General features: G+C 37.3%; 1 protein-coding gene across 1 annotated transcript in view; it reads left to right on the top strand.

Annotated features, from left to right (window-relative positions):
* The first annotated feature begins 2233 nt into the window (after positions 1-2233).
* Positions 2234-25457, top strand: part of polr3a (polymerase (RNA) III (DNA directed) polypeptide A) — a 28382-nt gene continuing 5158 nt past the window's right edge. Inside the window, exons 1-27 of the mRNA XM_007558306.2 lie at positions 2234-2431; positions 3019-3154; positions 3704-3841; positions 4180-4506; positions 4630-4869; positions 5911-6073; positions 6476-6612; positions 6707-6810; positions 6890-7031; positions 7924-8064; positions 8908-8977; positions 9252-9379; positions 9468-9606; positions 10376-10540; positions 11282-11454; positions 11974-12085; positions 14113-14231; positions 14763-14900; positions 15162-15332; positions 17164-17277; positions 19282-19368; positions 19462-19544; positions 20469-20639; positions 20988-21081; positions 21236-21328; positions 23085-23249; positions 24281-24445. Coding sequence (XP_007558368.1) covers positions 2388-2431; positions 3019-3154; positions 3704-3841; positions 4180-4506; positions 4630-4869; positions 5911-6073; positions 6476-6612; positions 6707-6810; positions 6890-7031; positions 7924-8064; positions 8908-8977; positions 9252-9379; positions 9468-9606; positions 10376-10540; positions 11282-11454; positions 11974-12085; positions 14113-14231; positions 14763-14900; positions 15162-15332; positions 17164-17277; positions 19282-19368; positions 19462-19544; positions 20469-20639; positions 20988-21081; positions 21236-21328; positions 23085-23249; positions 24281-24445 — 3759 coding nt within the window. The 5' untranslated portion in view covers positions 2234-2387. The remainder of the gene's footprint in view (positions 2432-3018; positions 3155-3703; positions 3842-4179; positions 4507-4629; positions 4870-5910; positions 6074-6475; positions 6613-6706; positions 6811-6889; positions 7032-7923; positions 8065-8907; positions 8978-9251; positions 9380-9467; positions 9607-10375; positions 10541-11281; positions 11455-11973; positions 12086-14112; positions 14232-14762; positions 14901-15161; positions 15333-17163; positions 17278-19281; positions 19369-19461; positions 19545-20468; positions 20640-20987; positions 21082-21235; positions 21329-23084; positions 23250-24280; positions 24446-25457) is intronic.

The raw sequence follows: 25457 nt of genomic DNA, 5'->3' as shown, positions 1-25457 counted from the left end.
ACTTGATTTCACACTCACAGTGCTTTAAAAAGCACAAACCAATAATGGTGTCACTCTATCATGTTTCCAATTCAAGGGTAGGAGTGAGTTCATTATGCTTTTTCACACACTGAATAAAAATTGACATCTAAAAACACAGTTAGCTGTACCTGATGAATTATTCCGTTGTTCCACTAACAGGTATTCTGACTTGCAGTATAATCTGACATTCTAAATAGTTTTTGCAAATTCACTTTGTTGATCTGCGTCAACCATGGAAGATCCTATAATGGAGAGAATATAATAGAAAAACATGCTTAATGGGAATGAATGAATGAATGAATGAATGAATGAATGAATGAATGAATGAATGAATGAACAAACATTGCATACAGCTAATTTGTGTAGCAGTGCTGACCATTCCAGGCGCCAAGTGAGTTTTTTTTTTTTCAGCAGATGTCAAACATTTAAAATACTGACTCTTCCATTGGGAGTACAGTGTTTATACATGTGTGTTTAAGCTCCTGATTGGTCGATTAAGCCTTCTCTACTATAGCTGATGTACAGTTTTGTACACAGTGATGCTCAAGAGGCACTTTAAAGAGAGCCAACTGAGCAACTCCTCATGGTTAGAAGCATTATTTGTAGTGGTCCCTTGAGTGGTTTAAAGGACCTCTTCATACACTCCTTAGATATATTTATACAGGCAGATACATCTGTGTGTCATTAAGTCAGCTGGTTTCCCTACAGAGAGAAAGGCCTTTGGGGAATTGTTGTCTTCAAAGGGAGGTGTTTTTTTTTTTTTCAGAGACAGATCATGTAGAGCATTATATTAGTGGTTCAATTAGAAGCCATCGTAGTACTTAAGTGGCAGCAGACTTGGAAAATGAAAAATCTGATTCAATCAAGCAATTTTCACTGTCAGCGGTTATAAGCTGACAGAACAATTAATCAACACAAACACGCAGTGGAAGGAAATTCTCATCAGGAAGTCATCAGTTGTCATCAGCGATTTCATGCCACTGTATAATACATCACAGGTAGCACCAAACAGCAAGTTCATTCAGTCGCTGCAGCCTCCTCTGTCAGCGTGGTTCCAGTGTTTGTGTTGGAAATAGTGTACATTTGTCTCCCTCTACAGGCCAGCTAATCATATTGCATACAAATAAGAGCCGCATTGAATCTGCTTTTTTTTTTTTTTTTTTTACCTGTGACGTTTTTTCGCTCCGTCATGCAAATAAAACATGGCAGTCCTACACGTAGCGCCTCTAATATTATTCATATTTATGCTGAAAAATTAGCGCAACTAAATTTCCAGACACGCACTGAAAAATATAAATATGGTTAGCAAAGTCCCAATTCATACTGCTTGAGCTTTAAGTTTTTTTTTTTTTTTTTTAACAAATTTTGGAATTTTATGCAATAGTCCAGGACAAAGTAGTAAAACATATTGAAGTGGTATTAATCATACTTAAATAAAAAAATTTTTGCACTGCACAAAATACTGTATGAGATTCATGTTAAGCAGAGAATTCCCATTCTCCCTGCATAAACTTTTAAAAAGACGCTCTGTGTAAACAATAAAAGAACCATTGGCAGTTGACTGCTTTTATTTTGTATATGTTGACATTTTCTGTCAAGGTCTACCTTGGCATGTTGCCTTGCAGCAAGAAGACCCCCGGGTCAGATCCTTTCTGATAAAGTCTGCATGCTAATTTAATATGAGCGTTTACAAAACCATAGAGCATGACTGTCAGGCAAAAACATCACGGAGGAAAAACGACAATAAAACTCATAGCCGTTAGAGGGCAGCGCAATCTCTGTATTTGCTGAATTCATGGCTAGTCGTGTGAGTTCTCTTTGGTGTACTGTTGTGCGCGATGCTTTTACATGCTCCTCGTAAATTAGATTTTTAAAATAGGAAAGCATCCAAACACCCAAACAAAGCGAAATGAAATTCAGTTGCTGGATTTAAAGAGAAAATATTTATTGTTAAATTCCAAATTGTGACCTAAAATTATGAAAATATTTGAAAAAAAAAATACTCGGCGTTAGCTCCCTTTTTAAGTCGCCATACATTATTGTCTTAAGAATGGCAAAAAAAGAAAAAAGAAAAAGAAGAAATGCTGGCCTATAATTATGCTTGAAACAAGGACATTTAGATGTAGAAATACACTTTTTGACTGCACCCAAGTCCTGGGAGAACGTCAGCATTTAAAAAATACGTCTCAGGATTACGAACACACCTTGAACGTAGCACCAATGTGCCTTGCATGCTACCAACACATTGCTCGGCTTTTTGCTAGTTTGTTCACAGCATGTGAAGACAGAGTGGCAACATGTCGGAATAAGGATAGATTAAAAGTTTAATTAATTGTGCGAAAGGTTGTATAGCAATAGCTATCAAAATGGTGAAGGAACAATTCAGAGAGACAGATGTGGCGAAGAAAATGTGAGTGTGACTGCTAGCCTGTTAGCTCAGTCTGATAGCCACAGTTAGTCGAAGTGTTGCAGTTATTGCCAAGATTATTTAAAAGATTAAAGAACAAATGAGGTTTACTGTCTCTTGACTAACGTATCTTATAATTAGTAGTACTTACAGTAATTTAATATTATTGTATTTGGTGTTGACCAGGCAACCTTGAGTGTTTTTGCAGAGATATTGTGACGTATTTGTGCAACATTAACCCTTATATTCGTGTTTTATTTGTTAATTTTGGGATCTAATTTTTCCTCGTTAATACTGCTTAGTTTCGGTTATGAACGTTGCTCATTAAGAGCTGTCAATGGGTTTGGATTGTTCTTTTTCAATTGAATGAGCTGCAACAGTGTCAGTCAACTGCAATGAATTTTCATAAAAACTGTTTTAAATTATTTCGGATTTTCTGTAATTTTTCAGTCAGTCAAATGAAACATCTCTGCAGCCCAGTATTAATACGACCTTGATCTTATTGAATGTAGCAACTATTCGTTTGAATAGTTCACAACTGAAATGTGCATATTTCAGTCTTTATCTGGACTCTTTGTGCTTGTTTACAGAAGCCACATCTGCTTTGGGATGAAATCTGCAGAACAGATGCGAAAGCAGGCCCACATCCAGGTGGTCAGTAAAAATCTGTACAGCCAAGATAACAAACGCACTCCTTTGCCTTATGGAGTGTTGGACCACCGAATGGTATGGAGCATAATACTGTCATTTGTTTTCTTTTAATTAATCGTTTTACGTTATGTCAAGAGGGATTCTGTGCAAGAATAAATCACGTTATTACATTTATTAACTCCAGTTATGCTCACACACAAAAAGAAACTGCTTAGTTTAGCTGTCCACATGTATAAAAGTGCTTAAGGAGCCAAAGTTCATGTACTTTATACAGCATGGTTCATATGCAGTCTGTAAAGGTTTGGAAATGTCTGGATAATTACGGGAAAAGGAAGTAATAGGATGTAAAAATCCTTCCTTCCTTCCTCTTTGTGTCCTTGTACACTTCAACAAGTCTCCTTTACTTTTCTCCTCCATACTCCCTATAGTCCTTACTTCCATTCTAAGGGTTTCCTTCAGAATATGCCTTAAGATTAAATACTTTCAACTCTATATGCCTACAAATGTAGAAGGTTAAAGCTCAGAAAATGTAGGTGAAGGTCGTTACGGAAGTATAATATTTTACAGGATTTTGCACATTAATGTTGTTTGCACATTTTTCATGATATATATTATTTCCTGTAGGGAACCAGTGAGAAAGACAGACCATGTCTGACATGTGGGAAAAATCTGGCCGATTGTTTAGGACATTACGGCTACCTGGATTTGGAGCTGCCCTGCTTTCATGTCGGCTACTTCAAAGCAGTTATTGGGATTTTGCAGGTAAGAAATCATGATTTCCTTTTTACTTAAAAAGGAACATCTGATCATCAGCATGATCCGTGAAAGCGATTAATCCTGCCTGAAACATTGCTTAATTTCTCTGTATGTCCTGTAGATGTCACTAGAGCGTCACAGTCAGAACAAGATAATACATGAAGTTCTAAATAAGTTCTCCGAATTTAAATTCTCCTGAATGTATTCATACAACTTAAATGTTGTGTGTTTTTAAATGTTTAAACATCTGAATCTGTAATCTTGTCTTTCCTCATCGAGGCATTTTTGTGACTGATTCCAAGCGTAATTCAACGTTCAAATATAATTCAATGTTCTGTGTGCAGATGATCTGCAAGACATGTTCGAGTATAATGCTGACCAAAGAAGACAAGCAGCAATTCATGGATTACTTGAAACGGCCAAACTTGGCCTACCTGCAGAAACGAGGGCTGAAGAAGAAGATCTCTGATAAATGCCGCAAAAGGACAATTTGCTTGAACTGTGGCGCTTTCAATGGATCTGTGAAAAAGTGTGGCTTGCTTAAGATCATCCACGAGAAGTATAAAACAACCAAAAAGGTGGTGGAGCCCTTCGTGTCTGATTTTCTGCAGTCCTTTGATATTGCCATTGAGCACAACAAACTAATGGAGCCTTTATTGCCCAGAGCACAGGTAAGGTTCAAATCTGTTCAAATAAATAGAAATACATAGCTACATGTATGCTAAAGAGGGTTTGCGGTTTTTTTGCCCCTACACTGGAGACTGGTTCACTTTGAGTCTCATTCCTTTTCACAGGAAAATTTGAACCCTCTGGTTGTTCTCAATCTATTTCGGAGAATTCCTGCAGAAGACATCCCTCTGCTGTTGATGAACCCAGAGGCGGGGAAACCCGCAGATCTCATTATCACCCGTCTGCTCGTGCCGCCTCTCTGCATCCGACCGTCAGTGGTCAGCGATCTGAAGTCGGGCACCAATGAGGACGATCTGACCATGAAGCTGACGGAGATAATCTTCCTAAATGATGTCATCAAAAAGGTCGGTGTTAATCAGGGAAACCGCTGTCAACTGAAATATAGTTCCTTGCAAATGTACCTGTCTCTGTTGATGTTCTGTCACAGTCCTAATGAATCCAACAAACTTTGAAGTATTTTATTGGAAATTCATGCGGTAAACCAAAAAAATTGTATTTAATTGGTTTGAGAAATAAAAAAATACAAAATTGTGTACCAAAAGTGAAAAGACAATAAAACAAAAATGTGTCTTTCTTCACTGATACCCCCTGGGGTCTCTGAAAGAAGAGTTCTAGAACTTTATCATGTTAACATGACACAGAAATTCATCAGTTTATAATTTCTTATTCCTTCACAGGCCAGACGTCCTTATTTTGCTATTTTTCCTTTTTCCCTGAGATGCTTTGCTGCTGCTGTTATAAAGCTGTTATAGAACTGTTATATAATTTTGCCAGATAATATGCTCTAAATCCTAAATCACTGGGGTTGAATGTCTGGTCTACCCCACCTCAAAGATTGCAGGTTCTCAATTGCAACACTGGTATTTAATATTCTCTCATAATTTAAAGTTTGAACTGGGTTGAAAGTTGAAATTTGTGAATCCAATTAGCTAAAAGACACACTGCATATGTTCAACCTTCACTACAGAACAGAAATCTGTGTGTCTTGTTTTTTAGCAGGTAGCTTTAAACTCTTGTGTGAAGACTGTAAATAATTATTTAAATTATGAAGACTGAGCTGAAATGGATCAGCTATTAGGTCTGATGTGAATCGTCTTTTCAAAGCGTAGCGTCATTGCACTTGGAATAGAAATTACATTTCAGTCAATAGAAGTGTTTTTACCTGCAGGGGGTCATTGATGAGGCTTGGCTTTTGCTCCTAATTAGGTCACTAGTCTGTGTAATTTGTCAAATGAGCTGCTCTGCAAGTTTTAACTGCCATTATTTTCTGTAGAGATTCTCTAATTCCTTCATTTAAAAAACAGTACAGTTCTACAGATCATCTTAATGCCATAAGTCTTGTTTTCCCTTGGAACAGTCTACTCTATCACGCTCTTTGTCTTTAGCATCGAATGACTGGAGCAAAAACCCAGATGATAATGGAGGATTGGGACTTCCTGCAGCTGCAGTGTGCCCTTTACATCAACAGTGAACTTTCTGGCATTCCCCTCAACATGGCACCTAAAAAGTGGACCAGAGGCTTTGTGCAAAGACTAAAGGGCAAACAAGGTACAGTCAGTGGACAAGGCATTCTCTCTTTTAGTCAAACTCCTCCTGCTCGTCATGCCTAATGTCGATCAAGTCTTTCAAAACAAACGTTTGGAATTTTCTGTTTGTTAAATAAGCAAATAGTCATCCACCCACCTTCATGTTTTTCTTTTTTCCTTCCTGCCTTCTTTCCTCCCCTCCTTCCTTCCTTTTTTTCATTCCTTCTTTCCTTTTTACTTGTTTGAGTGACAATATTGATTCCGAATCATACTTACTGAGACATTTTGAGCACAAGCAGCAGTTCAATAATATATAAAGATCATCCCAAATCTTTGCACAATTAGTACTGTTTTGGCACTTTTATGGTATTACACTTTTAAATAATTAATTTGAATTTGACTCATTTTTACTTTAATGACTCAGGTCGATTCAGAGGAAACCTCTCAGGAAAAAGAGTGGACTTCTCTGGAAGAACTGTCATTTCCCCTGACCCAAACCTAAGGATTGATGAGGTTGCTGTCCCTGTTCACGTGGCTAAAATCCTGACATATCCAGAGAAGGTAAGGTGTTCTTTATAAGTTCAGGAAATTCATTACACATCCTACATAAAGTCAGAGTCTAAGTTGAAGTTTCTGCCTTTGACTCTGTCTGAAGGTAAACAAAGCCAATCTGGAACTAATGAGGAAACTCGTTCGCAACGGCCCAGACGTTCACCCCGGAGCCAACTTTATCCAGACTCGTCACACCCAGATAAAAAGGTAAATTTAGTTGCTTCTTCCTCGGATCAGCATGTATAAAGCTTATCTCAGAGCAAACATCTCTGTCTTTCTTCATCAGATTTTTGAAATATGGGAACCGTGAAAAGATAGCTCAGGAGCTGAGGATTGGTGACGTGGTGGAAAGACATCTAATCGATGGAGACATCGTCCTCTTCAATCGACAGCCTTCTCTGCACAAACTCAGTATCATGGCTCACATAGTAAGTTGGGTTTTTGACTAAAAATATTTCTAAGCTCTTCCTTACTTTAGTTCAGTCGTCAAAAGGCTCTTTACCTGACAAACTGGTATTTTTTCATAAGGATTAGAATCATTTTAGGATCAGATTTAACTGAGCTTTAGTCCAGTTCACTCTTCAAATGTTTGAAGATTGATGGCAATGCCCCTTTAAAAGGTTTTTCTGCCCAAGGAAGTCCAGATTGTGTTGATTTTTTTTTTCTCAGCAGTTTCTCCTGATCAAGCTTAGAGCTTTAGTGGGAAAGAACAACTCCAGGCGTTGAGAATGGATCTGTTGCAGCAGCATTGCTGAAGAGACACTATATTTAGGACTGATTGTTACAAGGACTAGTGGATCTAATGGAAACCATATTTATGAGGGCTACTCATTATTTGTAAAGACTTCTTAAGTATTAAAAATAATTAGCACAAAGGTCAGCTTTTGACCGCCTACATTACGAAGTTAATCTGCAACTTACTTTTGCAATGATGATGTGCAATCTCATTTTATTGCACTACTCCCAACAATGAACTATTATCTTTCATTTTAAATTTTTCAGCTGTGATCAGAAGTCACAGCTGAAACAGCTTTTTTATTTTGCATATATGAACAAAAGGCAGAAAAGAATGTAAGCAAATGAATGCTCAGGCACTTTACATCACCCACCACAATAATAATTTTCTATTATGCACTAATGAGGCATCAAGTCTCTACAAAGAGCTATGGCTGATTGGAGGAACATAGGTAATTATGGTTATTGTGTGAATTCAAGTGGTGTCTTTTGTCTCCCGTTGGTGATTTAATGTTGCAAAGTCAAAGAGCAGAATACTGATTTTATTCCTTTCGCTTATGAATCATCTCTTTCTCAACCTCGCAGGCTAAAGTCAAACCACACAGGACGTTTCGGTTTAACGAGTGCGTGTGCACGCCGTACAATGCCGACTTTGATGGCGATGAAATGAATCTCCACCTGCCTCAGACTGAAGAAGCCAAAGCCGAAGCCCTGGTCCTGATGGGGGTTTGTGTCATCACATTATTCAAGCAGAACAACACCCTACACAATTATTTTCACCCAAAGTAAAGATGTATAAAAAGCCTAAAATTTTTATTTTTTTCAAAACTCACATACAATGTTTTGGATCTCATGCTAATGAACTGATCAAAAAGGCAAAGCCTCAGCATTTTTTATTTATTTTTATGTTCTAAGATTTTAGGTCTTTTGAACTCTGCAGATGTTTGTCTCAATGAGATTTTGGGCTACGATATGTATGGTGCCATGCATTCAGACCTGACTTGCCAATATTGTTTTTGACCAGTTGGACAGTGTTTTAACTGTTTTATGTTTCCAGACTTAGTTTGAAATCTTAATGAGATGCTAATACTTAGAGTAGGGGGGGACTAATGTGACAGTGGAAAAGGAAAAGCTGGAGTAATAATGGCAAATTATACAGTCATTATCGTATTCAACAGTAATATTCCAACTTAATGTGTTCCTTATTTCATTCCTTTATTCACTCATGAATGAAGTTGCAGTCATGACTAAACCAAGATCTACTTTTATTCTTATTAAAAAAAAGTAATATTTTGTCATCTTAAAGTTAGCACTTTTTACATATATTTAAGTGTATATATATATATTTCTTAAGTCTGATATTTTTTGTGATGAGCAAAAACATCAAATTTGGTTTGTATAATAAAAATGCATTTTGTTTTTGGAGGAAATTTGGTTATCTAGATTGCTGGGTTCTTTGAAAAATTTGCTAATAAATCAATTGAAATCCAAAAATGAGATGTTGCCTTCAGTAAGTTTTCTTGTAAGGAATCCACAGTATTTGCAACAGTTATTTGTCTTGTCCTCTAGACTAAAGCTAACCTTGTTACACCAAGAAATGGCGAGCCTCTGATTGCTGCTATTCAGGACTTCCTGACAGGTGGGTGCAGAGATCTGTCGTAAGCGTTTACAGACAACAGTGGTTTGTTTGTTTCTTTCCTAATACGATGCTTCAAAATCTTTAACTTAGAATGAGAAAATAAAATTTTTCATCAACAAATGTTAGAAATTCTCACAGTTTTCCTAATGTTTAAAAATACATGTTTATGCTTTAAAATGTCAATTTTTTTGCTTGTCAAGGGAGCAATACAGCAGCTTTGACAAGTAGCTATGTTTCACCGGCACTAACTTTGCAACATATTTTGTCTTCTAAGGTGCGTACCTGTTGACGCTGAAGGACACCTTTTTCGATAGGTCGAAAGCCTGCCAGATCGTTGCATCGATACTTGTGGGGAAAGATGAAAAAATCAGGATCTCTCTCCCTCGCCCTGCTATAATAAAGGTATAATAAAGGTAGAGCAACCACAGTGTCTCTTGTCACGCCACCCTGTTTTCCTTAGGCCGCTAATATGCTGCTGTGTTTCTATCAGCCAATTGCCTTGTGGACAGGTAAACAGATCTTCAGTGTCATTTTGAAGCCAAGTAAAGATTGTCCTGTCAATGCAAACTTGCGGACCAAAGGCAAACAGTACTGCGGCAAAGGAGAGGATCTCTGCCACAACGACTCATGTGAGTTTCACATTAAAAGTTTGAATGGTTTTTACTGTCTTATTACTTTTTATTCGCAGAATGTGCCCATACTTTGATTTTATGTGATCAGCCATCCCAAAGTAGCTTATAATTGGATAATGGGAGAAAAATGAGACACGATGTTCATTATTTTTGCTTTGTTTTGGAATATGAAATCAATAGTAAAATACTTTCAAATTTGGAAAAGTATAGTGAGTCATAGACCTGTCACGATAACAAATTTTGCCGAGCGATTAATTATCTAAAAAATTATTGTGATAAACGATAATATTGTTTCAAGACCTTTTGACTCTGATTTAATGGAAATGACTAATAATGCATGTGATTTCCTGCCATAGATAGATACACTCTATTTTCAAAAGAACACATAACACTGGAACTGATAAACTAAACAATTTTTACCGATAATTAAAATGAGATCGATAGGTTTAATTTATCGTGCGATTAATTGATTTATCGTTTATCGCGACAGGCCTTGTGAGAAATCACAAAAAGTTCGAATTACTTTTTTTTTTTTCCAACCTAAATATCTAATTTCACAAAAGGCTCGTAAGGGAAAAAAATATTTTTTTTCACACTATTCATTGAGTGACTGTCTCTCATATCATATTTCATTGCTAAAACAGCATCAGCTGTCCTGAGGCAAACATCACACTATTCCATTGACCTTGTCGGCGTTTCTCTTCTGGATCTAATGTCTTTATCTCTGTACCTCTGTTTTTTGTTTTTTTTTGTCGCACACCTTCAGTTGTGGTGATTCACAACAGTGAGCTGATGTGTGGAAGCATGGATAAGGGCACCCTGGGGTCCGGCTCAAAGAACAACATTTTCTACATCTTGCTAAGAGACTGGGGACAGCTGGAGGCTGCCAACGCCATGTCCCGCCTGGCGCGACTCGCTCCGGTCTATCTTTGTAGGTGGTCCACAGTGTTGGCCTAAAATTTGGTCACTAAAACTTTGCAAATGTTTAGTGTACACCGAAACATATATAACGTAAATATTCCTAAAAACAAACATAAATCTCTTTATTATAGTAATGTCTCCCAAAGAGGTAGGCTAGTTTTTTTGGGAGCTTTCTTTAAAAAAAGATTTTTTTATAATGTTGATATTGAGACATTTTGTAATTTGAAACCTTTGAACAGAAGGGATTTGAACGATAGTTAAATATTTCTCTCATTTCCTTTGATTTCAAAATCTGTAGCTTCTTAAACTGGTCTTTAAAACGAGAACCACAAACTGGAAAATGCTTCCCAACTTATTCCTTTAGACTTTTTCTTTTTAAACATGGTTTTAAACTTTTTTTTTTTGTTGTTTTTATTTTGGAGGGTAACTTACCCTCCACAAGTAGGGTAAGCCACAAAGGATCATTGCAAAACGGAGTGCTTTAAGTAAGCGTTTTTAATGACAAGCTGGGAAAAAGGTAAAGTGTGGTTGAAAAGATATTAACTAAGCTATTATGCAGCTGCAACTCGCTTTTAAATGTGCAAGGTTTCCCCCAGAAAACCTGCTAAGCCAAGTGGTTGGGCACTAGAGCAGTCATTCATCCAGCGGCCCGTCGGGCTTTTGAGTTAGAAAATGTTGAAAGTTGACAGGAAATATGACAATATTACTTCAATGAGGTTCTGAATGTAGTTCTTTCTCATTCGATTTTCAGCCAACAGAGGCTTCTCTATAGGAATCGGTGACGTGACTCCCGGGACGGGTTTGTTGAAGGCCAAACAGGACCTGCTGGACGACGGCTACAGGAAGTGTGATGAATACATCGAAGCTCTGCAGACGGGCAAGCTGCAGCAGCAGCCCGGGTGCTCGGCAGAGGAGACCCTGGAGGTGGGCTTATTACACCCGGACTCCTCCTCACCGCCACTTTGATGGTGACTCATTAGGAGTGTCACTGAGTTTTCTGATTTCCAACAAAACAGGACTTTCAAATTAGCCTCCAGCAGAAATTTGAATGATTATTATAAATGTTTCAAAAAAAATTTTTTTTACAGCAGCTGTGATCACATGCTGATCTGGCCCTACAGGAATCATTTAACAATCTTTAAAAATAGAAGCCACTCATTAAGCAATTTTCTCAGCCTTACAAAGGCTGCTTATTCATCGACTTACTCCACTAACAAAATGTGAAAATTTTCACTTGCCTTTTTACCTTAAAAACATATCGGTTTAATTCAAAGTCACACAGCACAACAATAAACAAGGGCTTTACATCTTTGACATTAAATCAGTAAATTAATGTACATTGATACAAATAGCTGAAAATTGCTTAACTTGTATGTATAGGATGACAAGGATTCTGTCATTCTGTGATGTTCACCAACGTGTTTTGTTTTGGTTTCTCGACAGGCTCTCATCTTGAGAGAGCTTTCTGTGATCAGAGACCGAGCTGGCAGTGCCTGTCTGAGGGAGCTTGATAAGAGTAACAGCCCCCTCATTATGGCTCTCTGTGGTTCCAAAGGTAAGCCTGCCTGAAAACTATTCTAGGATTACCTTTCCGTTCTTAATTGGTAGTTATCACAGAAAAGAAACACAAAAAGCGTGAGCTTGATCAGTATGTCTAACATTTCTAGGTAAAAAAAAATAAAAATAGCAAAGGAAGGTAGAGAGGCTTTCAGGTGCTTTTAAAAAAAGGCATTTTCTGTAGAAGTGACATTGAATAGCAGCTAAACCAGTTGATAACCATACGATATGCTGAATGCATCTGTGTATTAATGTCTCTTTTTTTTAAAGCTGTAATTTAGTTGTTATGCATACAGCTCTGGCAAAAATGAAGACATCACTTAAAATGATCAGTTTTTCTGATGTTACTTTTTATAGGTACATGTTTAAGTAAAATGAACATTGTTCTTTTGCTCTTTAAACTGCTGACAACATGTCCCCGAAATTCCAAGCAAAATTTAGTATTTATTTGCAGAAACTGAGAAATGGTCAAAATAACAAAAACAAAAAAAAAAGATGCAGTGCTTTCAGACCTCAAATAATGCAAAGAAAACACGTTCATATTCATTTAGAAACAACAATACTACTCATACCCAATACCACTGTTTTAACTCAGGAGGAGTTCAGAAATCAATATTTGGTGGAATAACCAGGAGGTTTTCAATGGGGTTCAGTGCAGCGGGCTCTTAATTTTTTCCCAGAGCTGAGTATTTGGTGTGCAGATAAGTTTATAGTTGATTCAGTGACTCCCTGATTCCATGAGGTCCTGTGGCTGTCTAAATCGTCACATTTTTCACATTATGCTTAACAATTGACATAAGATGTATTTGTTTATATGCTGTTTGTCTTCACCCAATATGGTGCTGCACAGTGGTGTCTCATCTCTGCTCTGCATGGATCTCTTCCATTAGTTTTCATTTCTTCGAATGCAACTTTGCAAACTTTTATGTATGAAATTTTCTGGCAGCATTCACAAACATCCCAAACTTTACCATGTAATGTCTGATGTTACTGTCCAATGCCCTGTTTTGAATTTTAAAATGTTACATTGGATCTAAGCTATATAGAGATTCTAAGATGGTACTCCTATACGACCTTCTGATGACTATGTCTGGTCAGGACTGTAGTTCTGTCATCAACGAACGAGGGGTTACGTTCAGTAACCCAACGTTTTGTGAGCACATTCCAGATACAAAACCACTTCTGCCAGAATTAGTAAGAGGTCAGTCGGGAGTCCATGTCCTTACTTTGAAGGACTTGCAGCACTTATGGTTTAGTATTAATAGTAACATTTGCCTTATTGCTACCTTTCTTTCCCATGACTGTCACTTCATCCCCATCCTATCTAATTAAATTTTATAAGGTTGAGCTGTAGGAATAGTTGTCGCTGGTTGAGTTAGCTGGGAAAAGATGGTGCAGCATGAACTTCGGTAGTCCGGCAAGCTTTTAGACAGCATCAGGAAATCGTTTCTAAGTGATTACATCCGAAATTCAGATAAGTGACACCCTGACCTGAGTGCAACCTCTCTGTGACAGCTCAGTGCAATTAGATAGAGTGATCTTGTCCTTTTTCTTTTTTTTTTTTTTCATAGGAGCCTTGATGCTTTAACACCATGAAAGAAGTGCTTACGTTTTTACACACCAACAGAGAAAATTATTCCAGACAATGGAGGTCTGAACGTACCTTTTAGGTTCCTGGGAAGAAAAGAAGTCTAATTACAGTTGCAGTTTCTTACAATTATAGGTCTAAAATATTAGCAATATAAGTGAAGCATGTTTTCCTTCAGCTCTTTACTATGTATCTGGAACTTTACTTCTTTGTAAACGTTTCTGTCTGGAGACAAAATCAGTGTTTATGACGACTCTTTTATTTTTATTTCGGCTTTCCTTTTCTTCTTGTTTTAGGACTTGACAGTCACTGTAGCAAAAGTTGGCTACAATGGATAGTAAATGTGAAACTTCTAGAGCTGCTATTTCCTGCATCTAATGCGTTTTGGCCTGTATGCTCTGTTTACTGTCTGATCCTTTTGTTTTGCTTGCATTCAGGGTCCTTCATTAACATCTCCCAGATGATCGCCTGTGTGGGTCAGCAGGCTATAAGTGGCTCTCGAGTCCCGGATGGTTTTGAAAACCGCTCCTTGCCCCACTTTGAAAAACACTCAAAAGTGAGCTCTTTCATTCTCCTGTCTCTATTCATCTGTTGTTTGTGGACCACTGTTAATGCTGGGGTTGCAAACAACCCCACTAAGCAGAAGATTCATGTGATGTTCACCGTTTATTCCTGAGATATTTTAATTATAAATCCCTTCCACATGACAAAAAAGGAAATTAGACCCAGTGGTCATATAGATAAGTAAAATTGATAAAAAACAAAGAAAGAAACTAAATGTTCAGAAATATTACCCAAAGCATCACCAATGTAGCGTTTGTTAGACACGAGGGTAACAATTTTGTAAAAAGTATTATTGACTTGTTACTGTGATGCTTATAAGCTACACTAACTTATTTTCAGTAGTCCTTGCTATACTAACTTGCCCCACATTCTGTTGGTTTGTCCCCATTCATGTGTTGAAAGCGATTATAGATTGAACCGCAGGAGAAAACTGGATAAGATCCAGATAAGTGCAATGCTCTCATGGGCGTTTTCAGAACACTTTAAAGCTTGCTTAATGAGTCGATAATAATTTCACCTCCAGCTGCCTGCTGCCAAGGGTTTTGTGGCCGACAGCTTCTATTCTGGTCTGACGCCCACCGAGTTCTTCTTTCACACCATGGCCGGTCGAGAGGGTCTGGTGGACACTGCTGTCAAAACGGCAGAAACTGGATACATGCAGGTAATGCCGATGGATCCCTGTGGTAACGGAGGTCCGAATTAAACTGGGAAATGAGTAAACCCCGTACGTCTGCAGAACATGGATCAGCTTGTCCTCAAACTGCAACTTCAATGCAAACAAACTGTAAAGTGGCCAACAATTGCTGTTTTATATTGACCGTCAGTCAATTGAGTGATTATTTTTTGGACCATTTTTCATGATTAAACATCAGCAGTGATGATGATGCTTTTTGGTAACTTTGACGGACGTTTGGTTTGACAGAGGCGTCTGGTGAAGTCTCTCGAGGATCTGTGCTCTCAGTATGACCTGACGGTGCGCAGCTCCACCGGTGACATCATCCAATTTATTTATGGGGGCGATGGCCTGGATCCGGCTGCGATGGAAGGAAAGGATGAGCCGCTGGAGTTTAAGAGAGTTCTGGACAATATTAGGGTGAGCTAAGACCAGAGTAAAAACAGATTGCTAGCGATGCGTTCTTTTCTTTCTGTCCTGCCTGTCACACATCTTGGGGTAGACCACCAAAATACACTACAAGTATTTGTTCAGCGTAAGGCCCAGTTGTTTCTGCTGCCACACAGTAATTTAGTAATTATTTTGAGCAATTTATTTTTCCCTTTTGCAGACACTGACTTTCTAAAACGACAAAAAAAAAAAAGTCATTTCTCAGGTTACTTAGAGCTGACAAAAGTGTGACATCCCTGGTTTGCTTTTAATTATTAATTCAGCTGAAAATTTACAGAAAGGAAAACTGTGAGGATATTTACCCATGAAATAATTTTTAAAATGCAAACCAATGCCAATAATATAGTAATCTGTAATTTTAGTGGTTATTCAACTGTGTGTAGTTGCTAAAATGCACCAGAATTTAATCTATGCAACATGAACTCTATTATAACTCAGAGACCTGTAAGTGAAGGCAGTCTGATGCACACAGTATTACTAGATTGTGCTGAATTGGAAAAGTAAAGTCATTATACTCTAAGAACACTTGTGATCTAATTAAGGTTAGTTTTAATCGTAGCTGTAATGAAATAATTGATCAATCAAATTGTGAAAGATACCAGCAGAGCTGACCATAGTATTTAACATACCTTTGTGCAACAGACAACACATTTTTAAACATCTATTTTATTTATTCTATGACATGAAGGCATGCATCTATACATGTATACATTAAGTTGCTTTTTTAAGGTAATTGAAAAATTATTTCAGCAAATTGCATCTTCATGTCTGGATCTCGTTTTCTTTTCTTTTTAAACAGACATTTAGACAGTTTTCTGTGTGAGAAAACAGTTTTACATCCGAATGTTAAGATGAGACTTCTTCAAACCAAAAAGTTATTAATGTTTCCAGAGTCTCTTAGTTTAATAAACAGACCCACTGCTAAGATAATTAAAGAAACAACATCTATTTTCCAGACAGTGGTTTGATCCAAAAGATAAACTGGGTAATCTAAACTAAAGTGAGATTCAGTTTGATCTGGTCCAAACCTCTACCACTTTAGCTGCTTAAGGAAGGCTGTCCTTGTAATTTACCATGTAATTATGATCAAACTACCTTCTATATTGAATCCTTATCTTTCATTCGGCACTAATTTTCTGAATGAGTGCGTTTATGAATATATTACGAAATGGTCAAAGCTTCAATTGGGCTGCTGTTCAGAAACTCAATTTTACACCCACCTTAGGGGATTTGGAAGATTTTCTTCTTTGAGGATTTTGTGGTATGTAATTTCTCCCCCTTCTTCCTCGACCTGAATTATTATTATGGGTCTGGAAGCATTAATCATATAAGATTAAGTCATAATTATTCATATGGATTATAGAACAATAGCATTTACTTCCAGTTTTGATGCAATTGATCATTTGGCTTGTAACAAGAAAAACATGGGATATCACAGATTCTCTGGAGCTGCAAAAATAATGCGGATAAAAATATATTTGACTTGGAAATAGGCTCTCATTTTTAACATTTGACCAGTCAGCATAGTGGATCAAAAGGCTGATCCACTTTCCGTTTAAAGATGCCTTGATAGCAACATTCTTAACTCGGAATGCAGATAGGTGCATTGAGTCTATAATAATCACTGTGAAGTTTTTCAGAGATGTTAAAAAGAATGACAGTCATTTAGTCTGTTAAACACTAGTGTGATGCAGTAAATGATGGAGCACGCATGCGAACTGTTCATCCGGAGGGCTGCTGTCTCTCTGCCAGTGACTACTGATTGTGCGGGTGATTGTTTCTGATTCTTTGTTCTCTCCAGGCGGTCTACACTTGCCCAAGTGAGCCGGCCCTCAGTCAGAACGAGCTCGTCCTCACTGCTGATGGCATCATGAAAAAGGCGGACTTTTTGTGCTGCAGAGACAGCTTCTTGGAGGTAAGAATTGCCCAAGCGTATCACTGTTGTAAATCTACAGAAAAAGATCCTCATAGTTGCTGTTTTTTTATTTTATCTGCCTGGGGAAAAGACATCTTTTGGGATTTTATACAATTAATTGTTGAGCAGTTTACAAATTTTAAAGCTGTTGGTTTATTTCAGCAACTAATGTGCTAACTGTTGTAGCTCTCAGACAGTTTTTGTCCTGTAAAATGATGGTGCTCTCGCCCTTCTATTTGGGCAATGACCTCTTTCAAAATTATAAACCATTTTACATTTTTAATAACAAGTGGAACCGTTTAGGACTACGATCTCCATTTTACATGTCAGCTGACTGACATTTTGTGGCTCATTGATGGAGTTCAGATGTTGACTAAATGAAGAATTTTGTTCTTTTACATATAAAACCACCATTTTCAGGTGTTCAAACAAGTTGCAATCACCAGATTGAAAAACTTCTGCCTTGACTCCACAGGTCTGCACTGTGAAAGAACTTGAGTTTTTTTTTTTTTTTTTACTCGAATAACTACTGAACCTGAGACCAGAGCACATCCAGCTGCTTTAACAGGGTCACAAAAACAAAAATGTGAGCTAGAAATTGGATAAATGTCGCAAACCCACATTTATATCTTGGGTAGGAGGTGTTTACTTTTTCCTCCAGAAGCAGATCAACCTTTCTTCTACAAACTGCAGTGTTATGGCCTAACAAGCCAAGAAAACCTGAAAAGAGTTTATGTAATTTGTCTTGGCTAAAGTTAGTCTACTTTCCAGAGCTAAAGATCAATAAGCTACTTTGACACTCGCTGCAACATCTATTACTTAGCATTCGTGAGTAAGAAATGTCATGAAACCCAATGAAGATAGCAAAAGTATTTGTTATTCTGTTTTCTAATATATAGTTAGAAAGAGCTTCAAAATTTTTTATCTCCAGGAAAACAGGGACTGGACCTGTTAGCTCCACCAAACGGAGAGGAGGCCTTTTATAGTTTCTTTGACTTTTATAGTGTTTTGACTGTTTCAGCCTCCCTGTTCTTTCATCACTGTCGTTTCTGGTCTTACCGTTTTTAATCTCCTGTTTTTATGCCTTTTTTTGGGGGGGATGTTTCTAATTATTTAGAACCCTACATATGTTATATACAATCTAAAGCTGGGTTAAAAATAACTTGCAGGTTTTTCTTTTTTTTCCTGTTAAATCTCTTAATGGACCTGTGACTTGAGTTACATTTACTTTTTGATTTCCGTTAACTACTGTGACCTTGTTGTTTTGGGGAAACGAAAGATGTTTGGAAATTGGTTTGACCTTGCTGTTAATGTTCTATATTGTAACCAAGTTTGTTTTATTGGGCATAGTTAGTTTGCTTGTGCTACAGTTTTATTTGGAAATAAATCCGGTGCATTAAGCATGTACCGTATACTTATTTGTGTCAGGAGAAAGTTTTCACTTCTACAATTTACCACTTGAACTTCTTAACATTATTTATTTATTTATTTATTTTGATACAACCACAAGTTTCAGTGTATTTACTGGGGTTAAATATCATTGAAAACAACATAGCATTTAGTTGTAAAATAGAAATACAAAAAAACATCGACTTGCCTGTTAAACACTTTGCCGGTTGTAATTTCAAACTTTCACCCCTATTATGAAGGAATTAACAGAGACTGGTGCAGAGAAGTACCTGGAGGTACAGTGACCAAGCATGTTGGATTGTTGTACTAAATCCAGAATGGTGTGCCGGCAAGATTTGTGTCTTGAACATATTAAATAACAGTGTGACTGTCAAAATTACTCTGATCTTTGTCATTCAGACTGACTCAAATATCTGAATGCTCTCTTTATTGCTTAGATTTCTCAGTGAGGTTGTGTCCAGTTCATTTCTAACAGGTTTACTGCAGCGTCTAACCTTTGCATGACAATGAAACATTTTGCATATCACACAAACATCTCATTCAAAAGATTGTTCCTAAATGACCTTTTGATTTTGCCTCGTTCTTTTATTTCAGGAGATAAAGAAATTCATAAAGACCATGTCAGAGAGGATCAAGAAGACCAGAGACAAGTATGGCATCAATGATAACGGGACTACTGAGGTATTGACAATTTAAGAAAAATTAGTGTGATCATGGCGGCACTAGATCTAATCTTTCTTATAAATCTGTCTTTAAACTATTTATTCCCTGCAGCCAAAGGTTCTTTATCAGTTGGACCGAATTACCCCAACCCAACTCGAGAAGTTTTTAGGAACCTGCAGAGACAAGTATATGAGGTACAAAACTCATGGTGGTTTGATTTTATCGAGTCTCTATTCTAAATGCTTTGTGATATATCCGGTATTTGACGAGCGATGTAATTTTGTACTGGAATAGTTACATTCAGCAATACAGAAGCCAGTGCAACGTCTGTCCACATCATTTGGAAAACCGTGTTCAAGTGTTGGCGTCAAGTGTTTATTTTTGAATGATCTTTTTTGCCTGTTTTTCAGCAATGTTTGATTATTCCTTCCAAAAGTATTCGTACCTCTTAAACCATTTAAACATGTTGTCATGTTGTAAGCAAAATTACAAAATGTTGCGCATCTAAAGCTGTTGTAGTTGTTCTCATTGGCCACTTGATTCCACAGTTGGCCAACCTAATGTCATTGCTGTAAGAACGTCAGTAAAACGTGACACTCTCTCATGTGATGACATGTGGGATTTTACAAGACAGAACTGTTTGCAATTAAACTGTAAACCGGTCTCCCATTTGAGAAAAGGACAAATGTTTGTGCCAGTAAGTATTTGCTGTAGTTCCTGTAAAAAATAAAAAAACAACAAAAAAAGAAAAAAACAAGAGAGAGACATTTTGCATTCACTAGATGTGTGATTTCTTCCTCTGCAGAGATCTTTTTTATTTATTTATTTATTTTTTGTAAAAATAGCTCATTTGGAATTGGCTATACTGAAATTGACTTGGGGCTGAAATGATCTGATCTAGGACCTGCCTTTTTATTAATGTTAATACTACAGTAATGTGGTATGGATACTTTTGCAAGTACTATACAGTAGAATTAGCCAATCACAAAGAGGTATATAACAACTTCTTTCCTTCTCTCATGATCTGTATTAATCTTATGTTCTAACATCGAATTGTATGCTTCCAATTTTGCTGTCTTAGCTGAGAGACTGATTACTACCTTTACTTCTTGGTAAAGAGCTCAGATGGAGCCAGGTTCAGCAGTTGGAGCTCTTTGCGCCCAGAGCATCGGAGAGCCAGGCACTCAAATGACACTGAAAACCTTTCACTTCGCTGGCGTGGCGTCGATGAATATCACTCTGGGGGTGCCTCGCATCAAAGAAATTATTAACGCTTCCAAGAATATAAGGTAAGTAGTTACAGAGAAAATTCAATATCTTCCCTGTGTCGAAAGTGATTTATTTTATTTTATTTTTTCAAAGGTGGCACTTTTCTTTGAAATGGTGCATCTTTGGAAATGGGCTGTAATTTATGGCTGTCAGATGGAGCAATATTTTAGTTATAACTACAATTCAAATGGCTAGGAGTACGTGCTTTAACGAGTCGTCCTAACCTGTTGAAAAGCTCCTCAAGTCTACAGCTTTAGCACCTGATTCAGAGTGAAATTAGCTACTCAATGTTGTTCTGTGTCACAGTAGTAAACGGGCCCCTAATTTGTTTTGAATAAGCAACTGAGAGTTCTTCTCTCACCATGCAGCACCCCTATAATCACGGCTCACTTGGACGTGGAAGACGACGCAGACTTTGCCCGGCTGGTGAAGGGGAGAATTGAGAAAACGCTTCTGGGAGAGGTAATCTTTCCTAATCTTCTAAACGGGAGCTATTGTGCTGCAGAAATTGACCAGTGGGTCACAAGTGAACACGCAATGTGAAACGTGAACAATTTCAAGTGCCGAACTGAAATTAATCCACGTTTTTTTGTTTTTTTTTTGTGCTCCTCGACAGATTTCAGAGTACATTGAAGAGGTTTTCCTCCCGGATGACTGCTTCATCCTGGTGAAGCTCTCTCTGGAGAGAATAAGGCTGCTCCGGTTGGAGGTACGGCTCGTTTCTCCTTTTTCTTTCCCACTGCATTTGTGAAACGAATCCCATCTGTGCTCAATAATTTATACTTTCCTTTCAGTTACAACGAGTACTAGTGCGCATAAGTATTTGCACGCCAACGGGTTCTTCGTTTTCTATTTGGTCACGTTGTAATGTTTGAGATGTTCTATGAAATGTTATCATGAGCAAACAGGACAATGAAAAACGGTGTTAATTGATTAGAATATATTAGAATAAGGCTTATTTTTTACTTGTTAAAATAAGACCAGAACGTCTATACAAGAACAGTTAGAATAGAAGATGTAAAAAAATAAAATAAATACAGGTCCTTGAACTGGATGCCAAAATCATCAGTATTAAAACAATAAAAGACCAGAAATATTTCAGTTGGTGTGCAATGAATCTAAAATAATTAACTTTATCACAATATGCAAATTCTTTGAGAAGGACCTGTATAACGCAGAAGAAAATGTTAAATAAGGTTTAAATAGATGAGGTTTGTGTCCATAGATCTAAAGCTTAGGGATATAGTTCCAGTCTGTGGGCCACTGGTGGCTACAGCTTAGAAAGCTCTGAAAATCAAAGCTGGGATCTTCAACTGGGCTCAGAAAGTGAGACGGAGACAGTGTAACTGGAAAAACATGGTGTCCTGTATTATTGTTGGGAGAAAATGGAAATTAGTCTGTACAGAATCTGGCAAATGAGATTAATATTTGGATTTAGATTAACTTTTCACATTTGAATGAAAATAAGACTGAACAATATATTGTTTTTGGAAAAACTAACTTTTAAAAAGCAGCAGTTCTGTTACTCCTTTGGTTTCTTGTAACTGCACTGCTATCAGTGATCTAGGAGCATATATATTTTTAGACTGGTTTTAAATGAAATAAAGAGGACAATGGGATAGTTCAGTCTATCATTTAGAATTAATTAGCAAAATTAATCAAGCATCACGCTTAAAGGCTGATGCGTGCTATTATTAGACCACTGCATCTTTCTGTGTTCTGTACTGGACACACACCGTCGCTGCTGCATGTCTGCCAACAGGAAACAGGCAAACTGAGCACGTTAAGTTGTCCGTTCTGCACTGGTTGCCTGTATGTTTTCAGGATCGACTTCTAATTTTGGTTTTTAAATGTTTTATTGGTCAGGCACCTTCTTATCTATCCATCCATCCATCCATTTTCTGAACACCCTTGTCTGAACCCACGCATGCACAGGGAGAACATGCAAACTCCATGCAGAAAGACCGGGGCCGGGAATCGAACCCAGAACCTTCTTGCTGCACGGCAACAGCTCTACCAACTGCGCCACTGTGCAGCCGTCCCTTCTTATCTAATAGAACTATTATAAGCTATTCTTTTAAGTTAAAGAAAAAGGCAATTAAAGAATGACCCACACTCATTCTGTCGTTTTTACCTGTCCTGGTTTGGTCATGAGTTAATCTCAGTTATGTTTTTTTCCTCGTCATTTTAATAAATATGTTCAATAATGAAAACATGGCATTGAGATCTTGTACTTTAACAAGTTGCATTGTAAATGAACTTCTTTACAGATAATCTATTTTTTTAGTGACTTCAATTAGACAAACTCTTCATTGATTTCACGGTTCAGTTTGTTCATCTGTGAAATCCTTTTGTTTCACAGCTCTGTCTAAACATGTTTCACTCTTATTGCTCTGAGAGAACTTCAGGCTTCTGTCATGCCTGATCGCCTGCGGCTCATTTAGCAGAGATGTTTTGTCCGCCAGGTGAATGCGGAAACGGTGCGGTACTCGATATGCATGTCGAAGCTGCGAGTGAAGCCCAGCGACATCGCCGTGCACGGTGAGGCGGTGGTCTGCGTGTCGCCACGGGAGAACAACAAAAGCTCCATGTATTACGTTCTGCAGTCGTTAAAAGAAGAACTTCCAAAGGTAAAAAAATAGCTGAATAAAAATATACAAAACTTACTTTTTTAGGACCTTTAATATTCACCTTTCTATAAGGCCAGCCTTTCTGGTGCCGCTCCTGAGGAAACTGGGACTTTAAGAAAGGAGATTTTTATTCTCCTCGCTATGTATGTTTTTTTTATTTACTTCTAGATAGTTTTTAGTTTTGAAAAGCCTTTTAAGCAACAAGAAGAGCACCCTGCAGCTGTCGGACAGTTGACAGCCTGAAGAACAATGTTAAAAAGCTGAAAAACAGAATGGAAGGGAGCGGTTCTTTAAAGTCAGAGTGTTACATCTCTGTGGGCATGTTATGAAGTGACAGTTAATACCAGTATTGATCTGTCTAGATCCAAGAAGGATAGGGAGCCCTGGAGAAATTATTGGCAAAATGTATTTTTCTTCTAAAAGCACAAAAATGTTTTCTTTCTAGATTGAAAAACAATTTACAGGTAACATATCAAATCCAAAATTCCTCTGTGTGTTTTGAATCTGAGTTTACATAGATTCGAAACACTGTTTCGATTCTAGTATTAACTGCACATTTCAAGGGTGTGGTAATTTGTTCCTTGTAAAGCTTTTTTCCTATCATAGTTTTTCCTTCCATCAAACTTTCCATTAATATTCCTGGATACTATGTGAACCTTTTTACTGTGTGTGTTTTGAATGTATGAGTTTACAAAAATCAAAAACACACAGATAAAATTTTGTGTTTTATTAATGAATTATCGTGACCTGCAGCTAATAAAACATAATTAATCAGAAATGTTCAAATTATATTCATTTCAAATTTTGAAATTTGAAATTTTGAATATTACATTAGGCAAATAAAAATGAATTTTTTTTTTTAAATACCAAAATATCCATCTACTGAAAACAACATCAGTGTTTCACATCTGAGATTCTCTAGCAGAGGAAGGAAATAAACTGTTATAGTTAACCTAGATTAAGATCAAATTGAAGTCAAGAGTCATTAGTTAACAAATAAATCCACGTCTCGCTGCGTGTTCCCCTTAAAGGTGGTGGTTCAGGGGATACCTGAAGTTGCCCGAGCCGTCATTCACATCGACGAGCAAAGCGGAAAGAACAAATACAAACTCCTGGTTGAAGGCGACAACATGAGAGCTGTCATGGCAACGCATGGTGTCAACGGGAGCCGGACCACCTCGAACAACACGTATGAGGTACGTGTGAAGAGGGGGGCATGCATGTTGAAATTGTTTCGCCAGTCATTCTGCATATATTACGCAGCTTAAATTGCAGGAAATTACTGATTAGAACTGCGATGAGGATTTGATTTATCTTTTTGTCTCAGTACAGATTTTTGCGCTCTCTTATGGAGCTTTGAAATTGTTCTGATTGATGATTTCAGTGTCATTCGCAGCTTTTGAAAAGCAGCCTTTTACACAGAGAAAAAGCTATATTGTGCTATATTTTCCACTTTTACTGGCTGCTGCCACTTTTCCCTGTCCTGCATTCACATCAACTTCTTTGGAAAAACTTCCCTCGACTTGAAAATAACTCTCCAAGCAAAGATCCTTCGTAAAAGTTAGATGTGATGCAAGTATTGAAAATCTTTAGCAATTTGTCTGATATTGAATGGTAACACTTCCTGTTTTTTTAGATGAATTGTTGTTGGATTATTGCCAGTTTCTAAAACTAATTAACACACAGCACAGGAGGCAGGTCTGCAGGGATTCCTCCATGGGCTAAATGCTAAAAAAGACAGAAACAAGTAGGCGAAAATGTCTAAAGAATATATTTGAGGCATGTTACTGATGAGAATCCTGAATATTCTGTCATACTGAAACACTTGTTGTTTCCAGTAATATTTATTAAATGTGAGTCTTGCAAATATTTTTTTCTAAGTATTAAAAAAGGACTAAGCCTAGAATTAAGAAAAAGAAAACCTAATTCATAAAAAAAAATTATAAAAATGTGATATTAAAATTTCAGTAATCATGACAATAATTTCACTTTTGTAATTTTTTGTTTCCTTCACTCAAGCAGCTTCAGCTGCTTGTGAGAAACTCCATGGCAACATCAAGACAGAAATGACAAACAACCATGCACCTATGAGCAATTAAGACTCCCCAGTTTTAACAGTCAGGCCTTTGAACTGTGGGAGGAGACAACCTATGTATGCACAGGAACATGCAAACTCCATTCAGAACACAGGACATTTTTGCTGCAAGT

This window comes from Poecilia formosa, unplaced genomic scaffold (genome assembly GCF_000485575.1).
Source record: "Poecilia formosa unplaced genomic scaffold, Poecilia_formosa-5.1.2 Scaffold95, whole genome shotgun sequence".
Taxonomy (NCBI): Eukaryota; Metazoa; Chordata; class Actinopteri; order Cyprinodontiformes; family Poeciliidae; genus Poecilia; species Poecilia formosa.
The sequence above is the reverse complement of the archived record's forward strand: the minus strand, read 5'-3'. Positions and strand labels throughout refer to the sequence as shown.